General features: G+C 41.8%; 1 protein-coding gene across 4 annotated transcripts in view; it reads right to left on the reverse strand.

Annotated features, from left to right (window-relative positions):
• The window catches only part of EXOC6B (exocyst complex component 6B), a 607,915-nt gene that overhangs the window by 280,215 nt on the left and 310,978 nt on the right, over positions 1 to 16,722 (reverse strand). For all 4 annotated transcript variants that reach the window (XM_072613606.1, XM_072612000.1, XM_072612825.1 and 1 more), the window contains 3 exons: positions 4,043 to 4,126; positions 3,858 to 3,904; positions 1,657 to 1,777 (listed from right to left, as the gene is read on the reverse strand). In XM_072613606.1, the coding sequence (XP_072469707.1) occupies positions 1,657 to 1,777; positions 3,858 to 3,904; positions 4,043 to 4,126 (252 nt within the window). The remainder of the gene's footprint in view (positions 1 to 1,656; positions 1,778 to 3,857; positions 3,905 to 4,042; positions 4,127 to 16,722) is intronic.

Genomic DNA, 16,722 nt, shown 5'->3' on the forward strand with positions numbered 1-16,722 from the left:
AAGCTCTCCTGACTTCCCTCCAACTCTAGAAAGTTCCATTCTTGATCTATTCCTACCTTTAAAGTCAACCCAGGAATTTCTCCTGTTCTTAGCCCAGATGGTTCAGTGCAGAGATATGCTCATGCTGCGGAGGCAGGTCCTGGCTTCTTACAGAAATAATGGCCTGTGGCTCCATCAGGCACAACTGCACTAAGGAAGCACATGTCTCTCCTAGGACAAGTGCTGGTCATAGGGAAATGTGAAGACAACTGGCTGCTATGGTCAGGAGGCCGGAAAGCAGGGATCCCAATTCCAAGTCTGGCACTAACTGGTTGTGAAATCTTAGGTCAATCAATTGCTCTGGAAAACTGAATTGGTTCATCTATAAAATGAACAGGGGAGACTAGATACTGTCAAAGTCCTTCCAGCTCTGAAAATCTCTGATTCCCTAAGCCTTCTCTTCCTTTGCTAACTTAGCACGGAGGAGCCAAAACCCAGACTCCAATAAAGAGGGTAATGAGAGTCAGTTAAATCCCCAGGCTCTACCAGCAGCCAACCTGGCTGTGACTCCTCTAGCCCCTGATCCTCAGGTACTGTCTGGAGGTGGCCAAAGCTTCTGGCACATCTTAGCTGCTCCTCTGATGTGCAGGGAGGGGTTTGGCTCAGTCATATCAAGCAAACACAGCCAGGAGGCTAGAAAGAAGGAACTCCAGGGATCTGACAATAGCTCACTCTTTACTTTGTCCCCCCACCGGGCCCCCGCCCCCGCTTTTTTTTTTATACATGGATCATATCAGCAGAAGAGGCAGGAATTCAGCTTAAAGGTAGAGCCACTGTTATTCAGACTGACTTTCAGAGTAACACCAAGTTTGGCTCCCAGGCACTTTGAAGCCACTGCTTAAATAAACTGAACAAAGACTTTCATGGACATCTCAACTTAGTCCAGAGACCAATTCCACTCAACTGATGAAATCAGAGCAAATGTTTAAAAAGAGAAAAGCTATTATATTCAATTCTGAGCTCCACAAGCATGCCTGTGGCTCATTAGATCAGAACTTAAGGTCCAACAGAGTCTGCCCAAAAGAAATGTGGTCCTTCCCTCACTGATTGCATGTTGTATAAAAATATTGGGGCAAGAACTTGTTTTTTTAAATTCTTGACATTTTCCTGGTCCCTTCTCAAATGAGTATTCCTCACTTACACACACACACACACACACACACACACACACACACACACACGCGCGCGCACGCATGCATATGTGTACATGTATACACATGTACACATATACATATATGTATATATACATATACACACATTTATGTGTATATATTGTTCCTTACTTTTATAATTTGTTAGCAATCATATTCAGGACTTGCCAACTTGATTGAGAATGGTCAAGCTCCCTCTACTGGCACATCTTGAAAAGTCAACCCAGCTCAAAATGAAAGCGGGAATAGAACACAGAATCATAATTTCCGAGTTGGACCTTCAGCCAAAGGTGAGCTCAATACTGGAGAATGCGGCCATCAAGGGAACAGGAAAGAAGAGCCCTTTCAAGGGGCACCTATTGTCCAACATGTCCCTATGTACTGGACTTAAAGAAAAATCAGAAGACAGGTCTTCTCAGGGGGTCAGTGAGTGGGGGAGCAGAGCCTTCAGAGGCTGCTCACTTACCGAGTGGGTCCGAAGTGCAGCGATGGTTTTTGACAAGGCCATTTCCCATAGTTCATCAATGTAGGCTCTATTCACTAAGCCCTGAGTCGTATGTAAAATATGATCTTCAACCACAAAAAAACTGAGAAAGAAGAAAAGCAAGCACAGCTGTCAGAAATTACAGAGCCTGGACATTATCTAAAGAGTTGGACAAACATCACGTGCCACAAAGACAAAGCTAGAATGCTCTAGGAAAGTTAATGGCCAATTTCTTCTTGCAGAAAACTGTGCGGCCTCCTAATGGGGATCAGACTTCTCTCACTAGTTAAAAGCATCCCTGCACATGTGTGTATCTTCTGAGTAGTTGCTGAGGAGACTAAAATTGCATTGCTATCAAATGTTATATACATTAATTTAAGGGAGAAACAGATATGTGAATGTGTAAATGTCCAATTGTGATGCAGAAGTATACATCAGCTTTTCAAAAAAAAAAATTCTTGTGGAATTTGGGGTGGGGACACTTTAAAACCAGATAATAAATTTTAAAAAAATAATGAAGACAGAAAATAAACCACTTCTCCCATAAAGGAACTTTTTAACTAAGATGATGACAAAATACAAAAAAGATCCCACAAAATAACTCATTTATTTTCTATCAGTGATCTGGAGTTTAAACTTCAATGTACACATAATCAGAGTAATTATTAAATGAGTTATCAATCCTCGTACTATCCCATATGCTAACAGAAGCTGTCATAGAACAGAAGCTGCCAATGTTCAGTGCAAAGGCTGGCCTTATCAATCTCCTTCCAAGAGCCATGTTAACCTGTTTGATCCAAAGGTGAAAACATGGGAGGTTTTGTCTTACAAAAGGGAGTCCTATTTCAATGTATTTTATCAATGCTTAGTCCTGGAAGTCCAACAGAAATGAAGAAGACTCCTGAGACTGCCCTAAAGGAGAACAGGGAAATGAACAGGAAGGATGAGCTGAGTATGCAAAGCAAAGTGCTTCTGATGTCAAGTTCCAATACAGTCATTTAACACCACCACACTTGGGCTTGGTTCTGCCCTCTGCAACTAAAAATGAGCCCCACTGATCCCTCTTCCATGTAACATTCCTTTGAGTACCAGAAGCTAGCTGGCACCATGCCCCCACCATCCCACTGTCCCCTACTGAACAAGTTTGTTCAAGGTCAAACAACCTGATCTCCATCAACATCCTCACTGGGGGGGGAGGGGGGAGGCATTTGGTTCTCATCCAACTTTGTCAATTATGGTGACTGTCACCGGTCACAAAGGAGCTAGCTAGCAACATAAGGCACAGGGCACTGGGCCTGGAGTCAGGAAGATGAGTCTTCCTGAGTTCAAATCTGGCTTCGGATAAACTAGCTTCACCCTGTTTGCCTCAGTTTCCTCATCTGTAAAATAAGCTAGAGAAGGATGTGGCAAACCCCTCCAGCATCTCTGCCAAGAAAACCCCCCATGGGACCATGAAGAGTCACACACAGCTGAGCAAGAACAGGGACAACAGGCCACAAAACAGCTCATTCTGGTTAACATCGTTTCCTGAGTCCCGTGACTTTAAGCTGGCTCCTTCCAACAATCAAGATGGCTCTACGATTTCCTCTGTCTCTGCGAAATATGTTTATTCTCTGGTAACTTTCGATATTAATTTCTACTTTCTGTCACATTTACTTTCACCATTTTTTCTGTCATGTTTCTGCTCTAACAGTGGCCAGGATTCTCCTTTGCTTTAGCCCATCAGAATCCCCAAGAGAAGATGGCCATGCCAAACAGAGGCTCACAGCGCTTACATAGCTACACCGCTTTCTTTGACTCTCAGCTACAATACAGGGGACACATGACATTTGGTTCCACTTCCTTGAAAAGAGCGATTACCAAAGGAGCTAAGTTCAGAGTTCAGCATCTCCCCCCAAAATATGCAACACAGTAAGAATTCGGATAGTGGGACAGCCTCTTTCCAGATACCCTACGGGAAAATAAAATTGTGTCTTTTCCACTCAAGAGTTTTATATTTATACATATATGTGTGTGTCTGTGTACATGTATATATAGGATGTATCATGCATACATACCCTACCTACATACATATATATATACACACACACATATAGGAAATATATTGAGGAAATCATCTGTATTACACAAACCACAAACATCTGCTTTTATGAAGAGAATATAAATATAAAAAGAACACCTACCCTACGATTTGATTAAAATATTTCCTGTAGCCATCTAAAGTTTCATGCTGCAATAAAACAAAAAAACAAATCAAAGTTTTGAGATGAAAATCAAGAAGGCTCAGAACACAAGGAGCCCCCTTGAGATAATGTCAAAATCTCTCAGGAGACAGAGGCCTTGAAGAAAGTGGATGCAGGAGTCCTACCATGTTGGATGGGGGTTGGAGCACCAGCCGGGCCTGTTTCCGCCTCTGTTTCCTGTAGTAGTTTTCAAAAGTTTCCCGAGCACCCTAAAAAACAAGACAGGAGGATGTGAGTATTTGCCCAGGCCTATCACCCCTGGGTGGGAAGAGGGCTAAAGCAGTCTCTCTTTCTCTAAATAACCACTTGTGGCTACCTCACATTCCTCATGGAGAGAGGGAAGATAAGGATTATTTTTGTGTATGTTAAGAAAAAAAGTAATGAAAGGTTTTCCTAATCCTAACGAAGACCTGTCTCACTTTTGCAATTTTTTCTCACACTACTCCTCAAAATGAAGATCCTCTGCTACTAGAATCCAGAACCCTCCACACGTAGCACCAATTTACCTTTGGCCTTATTAAGGTTCTTCTTGACCCATTCCTCCTGTGGCTCCATTCCTTTCAAGCCCAGCCCTAGACCTGCCTCTTCCATGCAGACTTCTCTAAACACACCTAAGCCACTGGTCCCCATCTCTGCCTTCCCAGAATTCCTGAGGCATATAAAGCCTACCTAAGGCATACGAGGAGCAATCTTAAGAGACTGTCTTATATTGCATAATGGAAACTCCAGCAGCAGCCTTTTATTTTGACCAGCCAGTTTTCTAACAGGCTCTGAGGACAACTTATGCTCAACGAAGCAAAAGTCCCATGATGATAATATCTGAGGGCAAGAAAGGGAACTAAAAATAGGTGGATGTGACCAACTTGGCCATGACACTAGTTACTGAGCCACCATTGTGGGAAAGAGCATTCACTGCCAGCCTGGTGAAGGGAAAGCACACATCATCTAAATAATTAACGACCAGAGCCCTCACCAATCAGGCCACACACCAAGCAGTGCACAAAGTGCGGGGACATAAAGGAAGATAATACCAGGCACTGCCCTCAAGTAGATCACCCTCTAATGAGGGAGACATCAAGCAAACAATTATGTACAAACAAGTCAGAGCAGTACAAATGGAAGGTCAACTCAAGGGAAAGGCAGGAGTAGTTGGGAAAATGGGAAAGGCCTCATGCAAAAGATGAGATCTGACACAAAGAGTAAGAGGTAGGGGAGCATTCTAGGCAGGAGGGACAGCCAGTGCAAATCCATGAAGTGAGAAGATGCAGCGTTGTAATGTGACGAATAGTGAGTGCCGATGTGGTGGAACCACATGGCACATGGAGAGGAAGGAAGTAATCAGTGTTGGAGAAGTTGTGGTAAGTTAGGCACACTGATGCACTGTTGGTATAGAGTGTGAATCACTATTACCATTTTGGAAAGGAATTTGGAATTATGCGAAGAGACTAAAATGGCCATGCCTTTTGGCTCTGAGAATCCATAATACTAAGAAATAACTGATAAGAAGGAAGTCCCCATAAAAGCGAAAATACTTATAGCAGTACTTTTTGGGGTAGCAAAGAACTGGAAACAATGTACATTCTGTTGACAAGGGAATGTTTAAACAAATTGTGATACATGGATATACTATTACTGTGCTGTAAGAAACAGTAAGTATGATGAATTCAGAGAAACACAGGAAGATTTACATACAATTCACATACAATGACTATATAATGCAACAGAAAGACATTACACAATGTAATAGAAAGAATACCACAAAATAATCAAAAGTTAATACTGTGAAATTAAAAAGAACAAGTCTGGCCCCAAAGAAGAAATATAAGAAGAGGCCTCTATCTACTCCCTTATACAGAGGTGGGAGGTCCATGGCTGTGGTACACTGTATAAATTTTTAGGTTTTTTTTAACATACAGATTTTTTAAAAATATTGTATAATGTGATAAATGTCACTTATAAAATAATATTATATTTATAAATTTTATAAGCATGGAATATACTTTATATTATATTATTAATTATAATATTAAAAATATCTATAATTTTTAAATATTTTAAAAAATATTATTTGTTATATAGGCTAGCTCTCCTGGATTGGTGTTGATGGGGTGTGCTAGGATAAATATAGATGGTCTAATAAAGCTATCAACGAAAATTATTTTTAAATAGAAAGTGAATATTCTAAAATTATGAAGAATAAGCATGATACCAAAAAAAGAGCCAGGAGAAAACACTTTGCTGCCTCCACCTTTGTAAAGGTAAGGCGTCCACTGGTGAGGACTGCACAGACAGTGGTAAGTTCTGGTGATTTTTTTTCTCTTTTGCTCTTTTTTTTTTTACAAACCAAATCCTTGTCATACAGGCTGGCTCTCTGGGAAAGAGGGAGGTGTAAACCCAGGCAGGAGGAAATTTAGGCAATGTTAGTTAATGGCATAAATTTAAACTGACTTCAAGGCTTCCAGACCTTTAGTACAGTGGTCCTTCCATAGTATCTTACTAACGGGATCTCCTTAATCCTTATTCATTGACTCAGCACTCACATACAGGGTTCCATCTTACTTCATATAGTAGGTGCTTAAGAGACAGAAGAAGAAAGGTATGTTGCTTACTCTTGAGACGTTCAGCATCTTGGTTTGAAAAAAGATCTGGACTGAGTAGAGGCAGGATCTGAATGCTAGAAAACAGGAGTGGGGTGAGGGAGAGACCATCCCTGAGCTCAGTTACCAGCACACCAAAGCTGAATTTCATGCCAAGATTATCACAAACCTATGAGAATGAAGCCGAGACAGCTCTCTCAGAGTTTACACTAAAAACTGGGAAAAGGTTCTTGAGAAACACTGCAACAGAGCATTCCAGAAACAAGACGTCAGTCTCTGAACAAGCATCTAAATGAACAGAGAGCCTGCCCATAGCCAAAGATAGACCGGAGAAAAGGGCAGGAGCAGACGGCAGCAAAGTGTTAATAAGTCAGTCTACCCAGACAGTGTAGCCGAGCCCAGGATTATCACCAAAGAGCAGGAAACGAAATCCTGGAAACTGTTACTGCCCAGTTTCCACTTTTCAACCAGGGCTGCTGGTCTTAAACCAAGAGGTGCTTTTAAAAACAAGGGATAACTTGAGGGCTTAAGGATTCTAGGACACTATAGCACCACCATTACTTCGGGCGCCATGGTCTATCCTAATGTCAGACTATTTCAAAAAAAGTGCAGAAATTGAGACTGATCAAGAAAGCGCAATCAAAGTTTCATTAAGCCACATTTAATGAAGCAGCAAGTTCCTTCAGGTATGAAATGAACAACTGAAATTCCATTGTTTGTTGAAGTAATCAGAGAATGAGTAAGTGAAAAGCATTTATTAAGCACTATTCATGTGCTTCATGCACTGGGCACTGAACAGATAGTAAGGCAGCAGGCACATTGCCTGCCCTCAAGGAGTGTAACCTCTGGGTTTGAAAACAGAGTTCAGTTACCAGCACACAGAAGCTGGACGCTCAGAGGACAAATATAAAAGTGCGAAAATGATCCTGCTCTAAAGAAGTTCACATTCTGCTTGAAAAGCTAATATACGTCGGGGCCTGGTGACCAAAGAAGGAAACTATGGTCTGGGAAGTCATAAAGATGGTAAGTGGAGAAAGAAAGCAATCCCCTGAGATTGCCCTTTTCAGGGGCACTGGTACTACTATAAGATTAAAATTCTAAAGGAAGGAAAGGTAGAGGGCTCAGGAGTAAGGAAGACACAAACCAAGTGTCTTGCGACAGTAATGGTCTTCGGTTTGGTTTGGAGGGTGAAGCGATAGCAACAAGGTGGAAATGGGTTTTGGTGAAGATGAAGGGCAAAGGTGGAGTCACTGGTGAAGGAGACACATTTGCAAAGGAAGTAAAGAGCTCCAGGAGGTTCCTCTGCTTAGTCTGATAGAACAGAACCATCACAGCAGCGATGCTGCTTATGGACAGTGCCATTCCCATTTAGAATCTCAGACAGACACGAACTCCAACATCTCAAAGAATTTCAGCATTGGAAGAAATTTCACAAGCCACTTAGGCCAAACCCATTCCCAACTGAATACTTGAAGACAGCCATCATACTCCCCCTGAATCTCCTCCAGGGCAAACATCCCTTACCTCAACCACTTTTCATGTGGCATCAACTCTTGACCCTTCAATCAGCAAACAAGCATCCATTAAACACCATGAGTCAAATGCTGTTCTAAGTGCTGAGTATTACCATCTCCTCCCCCGCCAAAAACAAACTTGTCCCTGCACATAAGGATCTTGCATTCCAATGGAGTACATACACAAATGGGAACATGGAAGACCCAAGTGCAAATGAGAACATAGCCTCAGAGGGGAAGGTGCTAGGGGGAGAGAAGAGACCAAAACAAGCATCCTGCAGAAGGTGGTGCTTGCCCTGAGACATACAGGAATCCAGGGATGCTAAGAGGTAAAGATGAGAAGGAGAGTATCCCTGATGTGGGGGAAGGTTGCACAAAGGCAAAGATGGGATGTGAAGTGGCAGAAGGTTGGGGTGGCTAGATGGTAGACACAGAGGACAGTGGAGACTCCAAAGATAGGAGGGGAGCATTAACCTCCAAAGAGAAGAGCTTCTAGATCAGCTCCTCAAGGTAACAGGGAGCCACTGCAATTCCATCTTAAGAAATGTCCTTTCCAAAATGCACTGTACATAATTGACCACAACATTCAAGAAATGGACTGCCAAGATAGGGCAGAATACAATAGGACTATCATCTCCTTATTCCTGAAAGCCTTAATGTCCAACCTGTTCTCCCTGAAAGTCTCCCTTATCATCTCCCATATTTTTTCTCTTTTCTAGGCTCAACATTCCCAGTTCTTTCAACTGATCTTCATGTGGCAGGTTCTTGAGGACCTTCACCATTCTTCTCCAGCTTATCACTGACCCTCTTGAAATGCAGTGTCCAGAAATAAACATAAACTCCAGATTTGGGCAAATCAAGATAAAGGACGGCAGGACTTCCAACTTCCTGGTCCAATACCCAATGCCTCTCAATACATTCTAGGATCACTTTACCTGCTTTGGCTGCCATATTACACTGTTCACAAATACTGAGATTGTAGTTCACCAAAACCATCAGTTTCAAACAAAGTACTGGCATAATGCAACATCCCCACATTATACTTTGCAAGTTAAATTTTGGACCCAAGTAGAATACATTATATTCATTTAAATGTCATCTCATTAGTTCACCCAGTGTCCTAAGCTGTTAAATTATTTTTGTTTAATTAACTATACCACCAAATTATATGTCTTCTGCAAATCTGCAAATGGCTCTATTAAAGTCACTGATAAATGTTAAACAACATATGACCAAGCCCAGACCATGGGAACACTCCAATACAAGCTTCTTTTGGAGGTCATCTTGACTACTTCATGATTATTGCAAGGCCAGCCATCCAACTAGTTCTGAATGCTCTGAACTTAAATGAGAACCAGGATAACAGCTCATCATCTCGCCCACAATGTTAATATAAAAAGATTGTCCAGTGGTTTGTAATCAAGGTAAATTATACCTGTAGCATCTCCCTAGTCTGACAAGCTAATAACTATTAAAAATGAAATTAGGTTAGCCTAGCATGAATTATTTTTTTCCAGCGCCTACCATAATTATGTCTACAACGGTGGGCAGCTGTATGCTATAAACAGTAGAGAACTGATATTGAGAACCACTCAATTGGACAGGATATTAAGACAAGCATTTGAACTCCTCAGATGAGCACAAGGGTCCCCCTGCTTGTTCTTACTTCTCAGCAACACTTGGTCAACAGGTGGAATGGCTTCTAGAAACGTAAGCTTTCTACAAATGGGGGAAGAGGAATGAATGCCAATGGATGCTCTCAGCAGAAGACAGAGATCTGGTCTGACATCTCTGGGAAAGGCAGTGATGGACATTTTACTCCAAGCCTTACAGCCAATTCACAGAGGAAGAAAGGCCATAAATGACCATCTGAGTTACAGCATTGCTGGGTTCTCCACTGTTCCCAGAAGTAGGTTCTCAAGATCTTGTTGCAGAGCAGAAAGTCCTTTTGGCCCCTGGGGTGAGTTTCAGTAGGCATCCTGTATAATAGGAAACAGATCTGTAGAACTGTTACATCTCATTCTAAAGAGTTTAACTGACCCATCTCCTTGATGAGATCCTATGGTAGCCACCAGCATTGTCGCCATCCTGGCACAGCCCTCATCACTTCACAACTGGACTACTGAAAGAGTCTAGTGATTGATCTCCATCCCTGTCTTCCCCACTTCCACCCATCATTCATTCAGCTAGCAAACCAATCTTCCTACATTGAAGTGACCTTGTCACTGCCCTGGTCAATAAACTCCAGTAGCTCCTATTACTTCCAGGATCAAAAATAAATCCTTATTTAACCTTCTCAGAAATCTCAGGTTTTATTCTCTTAAATATATTCTGCAATCCAATAAGATTGGCCTCCTTGCCCAAGTCACTCCAACTCAGATTCTTGGCATTTTCATGGAAGGATCTCCATGCCTGGAGTTCTCTCTCTGGGCTTCCTGTCTCCCGTTTTTTTTTTTCCTTCAGATTTCAAAAGTTCCAAGGAACTTTTTTTCAATCTTGCTTAACAAGCATGCCTTCCTCTGAGATTATCATTCACAATATATGTATGTGTATAAACACACACGTGTAATTTTATGTGATTATCCTGTCTGCATGTGTGTGTGTGTTATGTGGGTGCATGCAGGTTGTGTATTTACATATCGTCTCTCCTGTTATACTGTGAGGTCCCTGAGAGCAGGGACTGGGTTTGGGGACGTTCTCCGTATTCCCAGCCCTCAGCAAAGAGCCTGGTACACAGTAGATATTTAACAAACGCTTGTGGACTTGCCTCACTCTGAAAGCTGAGGACACCCATTATATTTCAAGGCTTCACCAGCTAGCACTGAGACCCTGAAAAAGGTTGCTTTGGGGAACCACAAAGTGCCAAGAGTCAGTGCTAACGACACCCCTTCATCTCTGTCCAGGCCAGCCAGTTTTTCCTTTTCTGCTCTGCTCATTTTTTTTTCAGACAGCACTTTATTGTTTATTTTATGTTTAGTCAAAATCCATTCAAAATGGCAATTCAGAGAATTCTTTCCTCCAGAGCATGTAATGCTTAGCACATCCCAGTAGGAAAGATGATAATCTTCTGTCTTCTGCACTTCACTCGAGCTCCAATGGGGAAGCCAGTTTTGCTGAATGGGGTTCAAATTATCAAAAACCACTACCAACAAATCAGCAGCTAACAGGAATGGTAGATGAGTCTTATCTTTGCTGATAAAAAGTGGACAAGAATATGAAAATCCACAGTACAGTGGTGAGCAATAACCTGGAAGCTCCTGTCTGGTGTTTTAATTAATGGATGAATGATGGTTTTCAGAGAAGCAATCCCGAAGTGGAAAGAAACCAGTGAAGCTTCTACAATTCTATCTTTAACTTCTCCTAGTGCCAGAAAGAGTTCATATTTTGGCAGAGCCACGATCAAACAAAAAGAATGGCCAAAGTAAGAAAGTAAAGGAGGACAAGGGGTGAAAAGGGATGGGATGGGGTCTCCAAGAGTCCAAGAGTGCTTTCCTTGTGGTTCCTGGAAGATCAAAGGATCACAGATTTAGAGACAAAGGGACCTTAAGGTTACAGACGAAGAGACTGAGGTCTAAAAAGGAATGTCACATGGAGCTGGGATTCAAATCATCGGCCTAACTCCAAATCCAGCTGTCTATACTGGACTACTCTGGGGCTGGAGATGTGAACTTGTCAAAGATTGTTTGGAGCTGGAGCTGGCTCCCTCACTCCTGATTTCGTGAGCAACTTTATTTCATTCAGACTAAGAACTGGGGGGTTTTCCTTTCTCTTGTCACGCCTTCACAGCATCCCATCTCTTCTCAGTGGCCCAGTGAACAGAGCCAGGAGTCAGGAAGACTTGCCTTCCTGAGATCCAATCTGGGACACAACATAGCGGTGTGACCCTAGGCTTAGCCCTGTTTGCCTCAGTTTCCTTGAGAAGGAAACGGCAAATAGCTCCAGTTTCTTTGCCAAGAAAACCCCAGAAGGGGTCACAGAGTCAGACACACCGGAAATGACTGAACAGAATCAAGTCTTCCTGAGGCTCAGATCGCTCCTGGGAGACAGTGACACACATCTGTCCTCTTCCCACACTGCCTGCCTTTACTTCCACAAGTCTATATTGCTTAAGCTCCTCATGTAGAAAACTCACCCTCTCTTCCCCTTTCCTCTAATGATTTCTCTCGGGCATCTCAGATGATCTTGAGAGACCCCCATTCCTCCTAGACTTATGTCTCCTCCAGAAAATGCACTCTATCCTCCCTCTGAACTTATTAGCCTGGGCTTCCGAAACGGTGGCTGCACATCAGGCTACCTACATTCCACTTTCTTGTCCTGAATTACCAATTATAAGATGGAGTTCCCCTCCAACGTTCTCATTATCTCTGTTCTCCTCAGTGGTCACAACAGATTACCACCTCCATTTTTCACTCCATTTTGTTACACTTCGGGCCCATCTTTTGTACCTCTTTGCCTTCTCACCCTGGAGATGCCTGGATCTTTCTGACTGGGATGTACTCAGACTGAACCACCACTTAGGAAGTGCCCAGTCACAGTGCTCACAGCTTTGCCCTTGCTTTGCAGCCTCTTCCCCAGAAGCTTTCTCTTATCTCCCTGAGATCCTGTCCCACCCCCACCTTAATTCTCCACTTTTTTTTAGGGGTTGTCTTTCTCACAAGAATATAAGTTCCTGGAGAGCAGGAACCATTTGGGGGGCTTGTCCTTGGATCCCCAGCTCTTGACACCTAGAACACATTAAATACTTACTAAATGCTCATGCTTAACATCCCAACGTTGTACGAGTCTGTGCTCTCCTCTTTGGTATGTGCCCCAAGGATCCATCCCAGTTCCAAGTGTCCCAAGGTCCTGTTTCTTTCCTGTCTCCCCTGTGACATTTTTCCAACCCTGACCTAGGTCAAGATTTCCTTCCACTTCCCCAGATCCCTTTTCTTCTTTTCTGAGTTGGTTTTTTCAAAGGAAAAGTTCATGCTTTCTAACAACCTCGACAATAGCCCCTTTTTCTACTCTTCTAGGAAGACCAGCTTGTACTTTAAGCAGATATAACAATGATCTGGCTTTGGCTAAATAAACATTATGTCCCCATGAGGCACCTACAAAACTCCCACTTGTTTTCCATCCTTTCTGAAAGCAAGATTCAAAGCCCTTGTTGTTCCCCAGGCCCTGTTGTGGCCACTGCTCTGTGGACCTTTACTCACAGAGCCCAACAGCACTTTGTTCACACCTTCCCAGCCACACCCAGTGTCCTCCACCTCTACTTTCTCTTTTTCCTGCTTTTCCTCCTCAAATCCTTCTCTTTTGTCTCCCAAAGTCTCCCCCAATTCAATCCTTGATCTTCTCCATAATCCCTTATACCCCTCATCCTTCTAGAGCCTTGTCCCTTACCAAAGTAGTATGCAGAATACCATTCCCTTCCTGTCCCATTTCACCAGAGTCATGTTACTAAATGTCGAGTTCCTTATGTACACTAAAAGGTTCTTCATTTCAAGGTTAACAGCTCTAAAGGATCTTTATTATTCTAGCATGATGTTACATATTCAGCAGGTTTCAGATCCAAAGTACACTTTCCTAAGAATTTAAAAGAAAGCCATCTTTCTAATTAGGCCATAATGCACTAATTAAATTATCTGCTGAAAATGACAAGAAAATAAATGAAATGAAATTCTATATTTAAGTCAAAATAAAGTCTTTACTTAAGTCTGAAGTGCACTCATTTTTAACATTTCAGTTACTTCTTCACGAGGGCTGAAAAAGAATAAAAGCAGAGATCATCTCATCCTCTAGGTCTGACTTCTTCCTTCCAACAAATCAGTTCAGTTTCTCTCAGAGCCACTGGATCAGTTTAACTTTGACTGTTCCACTCCTACTGCCAAATTTGTCAATTAGATGTAGAGAAACTGGATTAGGGAAGGAGAGCTCTGGCCAGTCTGGAGTGGGCTGAGTGACGCTGCTCTCAATTCCCAGGTCAATCATTAGATTAACCACACAAATCTGCCCCCTGAACTCCAAAGCTATTCTGGCAGGCACTTTCTTGGAGGATGAAGTAGCACCGGAACAGTAAAGAGAAGGAAATGAAACAATGCCTTCGCTTCAGAACATTTGACATGGAGGCTGCTCCAAGTGTCATGCACTAATCCTTACGTTAAACCCCTACCCTCACTGCCCTGAAAGGTCAGAATGATGGTCTGCTCACACCAGAAAGGGGACCAGCCTCCCACATAGCTGCTATGAACACAGCAAAGGCAAGAGGAGTGTCTGAACTCACCAAGGACAGGTTCTCTTCAGTTCAGTTTAAGATTTAGGGTTATCTGATATACCAAATAAGTGGTTCTCAACCTTATAAAATCTAAGGACTCCTTTTTAATGCTGAAAAAAAACTGCAGGTGCTCATGTAATATTGGCTTTACTATTTCATTTTTAATCTGGACTTCTGATTTAAATGGCATAAGAAATTCCAGGTGTGGAAACTCTTTATACCAAACTTAGAGACTTGCCTGGAGTCACACAACACAGTCTGAATGTGCCAAAAACAAGACCTGAATCAGACTGGGCAAGGAAGAAGACAATAAATATTTATATGGTTCCTACTGTATGACAACTATTGTACTAAATGCTTTTGACAAATATTATTTCATTTATCCTCACAACAGCCCTGTGAGATTGGTGCTGTTACTGTCCTCATTTTCAATTTAGGAAAATGAGGCAGATAGAGGTCAAATGACATGCTCAGAGTCACAGAACTATGTGAGGCCAGATTTGAACTCAGGTCTTCCTGACCCCAGGCCTAGCACTCTCTCTACTCTATCACCAGCTGCCTAACTCCAAGACTGGCTCTTTCTCCACTCTGCCTCACATTGTCTCCATTTTTACTAGTAATAGCCATTAACTGAGAAAACGCATTATGTCAAAAGGATAAAATTAATTCAACAATGCTTTAAAAGTAATTCCTATTTTATTCATCACAACAGCATTTACATGCATTTGAAAAACTAAACTCTGAGGCTCACAGTTTGGAACCACTAAACTGAAACAACACTTCCCTACTGTACAAAGAAAAGAAGGGTCATTCTTCAATGAATAAGTATTAAAACTAAAGCTGTTCATCTCACTGCAACAGTTTAGGTTTAAAGGAAGGGAAGGAAATAGAAGAGATTACCTTACAATGCCACTCCCAGTGTTAAGATCACAAGAGGAACAGTAATTTCTTGTTCTCTGCTATTGTAGTAAGGGTTATAACTGTTGGGACAAGATATTTCCCTCATATCTGTGCTTTCAAACACTTAAAAAGTGATGTTCCCGGACCTAGATGAACAGTGTCCTTCTTTCATTATCCATGCACTGTTCAACTTCAGCAGGCTTTTAGCATCTCCCTCATGCCGACAATTCTACTCAGTGCTTGGGGTGGGAGACAACACAAATGTTAAATAAGACATAGTCCCTGGCTTCATTAAATGGACAATTCAAGCAGGTTCATCATTCAAGGTCATATGGGACCCAAAGGCCAGTGAAACTCAGTCCTAAGAAAATGGGACCAATATGTAGCATGGCACTTCCAGTAATACTAATTCCTCATAAATGTATCATAACCAAACAATCTATAGCCCACTCCCCAAACTTGGACATCTGTCAGGAAATCTTGAGGACAGTATGTCTACGAGGGTTCCATTTTAAATAATTGACAGTCCCACCAAGAAATGCTGTGACATTGTTGGTGGAGTTATGAACTGATTCAACCATTACGTAGAACAATTTGGAACTACACACAAATATTAATAGAAACTCTTTTCAGGTGGCAAAGAATTGGAAATTGAGGGGATGTCCATCAACTGGGGAATGGCTGAACAAGTTGTGGTATATGAACATAATGGAATACTACTGTGCTATAAGAAATGATGAGCACGCAGACTTTAGAAAAACCTGGAAAGACTTCTATGAACTGATGCTGAGTGAAGTGAGCAGAACCAGGAGATCATTGTACACAATAACAGCAAAATAATTTGATAACCAACTTTAACAGACTTACCCCTTCTCAGCAAGGCAAAGATCTAACAACTCCAAAAGACTCACAATGGAAAATGCTGTCCAATCCAGAGAAAGAGCCTTGGAGTCTGAATGCTCATTGAAGCACGCTATTTGCCCTTTTTTTGTTTGTTTTCTTCTTTCTTGTGGTTCCTCCCATCGGTTCTAATCTTTCTTTACAACATGACTAATGTGTTTCACATCATTATCAGCAAGTGCTTTAAAAAGCCCAAAATGTCACACAAAATGAAAGGGATACATTTACTTTTTGGCTATAAACAAATAGCATTTATTACCTGCGTGACCTTGGGCAATTCCCTTTACCTCTGTGGGTCTCAGTTTCCTCATATGAAAAATCTGTGAATCTGAAAATGTCATGTGAAAATGTGTATACTGTGAGTTTATACGTATAGCCTATATCAAATTGCATGCTGTCTTAGGAAGGGGGAGGTGAAAGAAGGGGAGAAAATTTGGAACTCCAAATCTTATGGAAGTCAATGCTGAAAACTCAAACTAAATAAATAAACTAATATTTTTAAAAAGAAGAAGAAATGCTCTCCCCCCCAGAGGGAGAACTGAAGGAGCGTGAACACGGATCAAAGCGCGCTTTTCTTTTACTTCATTTTCTTGGTTTTAATTTTTGCTTAGTTTTCTTTTATAACACGACTAATAAGGAAA

This window comes from Notamacropus eugenii, chromosome 1, assembly GCF_028372415.1.
Source record: "Notamacropus eugenii isolate mMacEug1 chromosome 1, mMacEug1.pri_v2, whole genome shotgun sequence".
NCBI classification, from domain to species: domain Eukaryota; kingdom Metazoa; phylum Chordata; class Mammalia; order Diprotodontia; family Macropodidae; genus Notamacropus; species Notamacropus eugenii.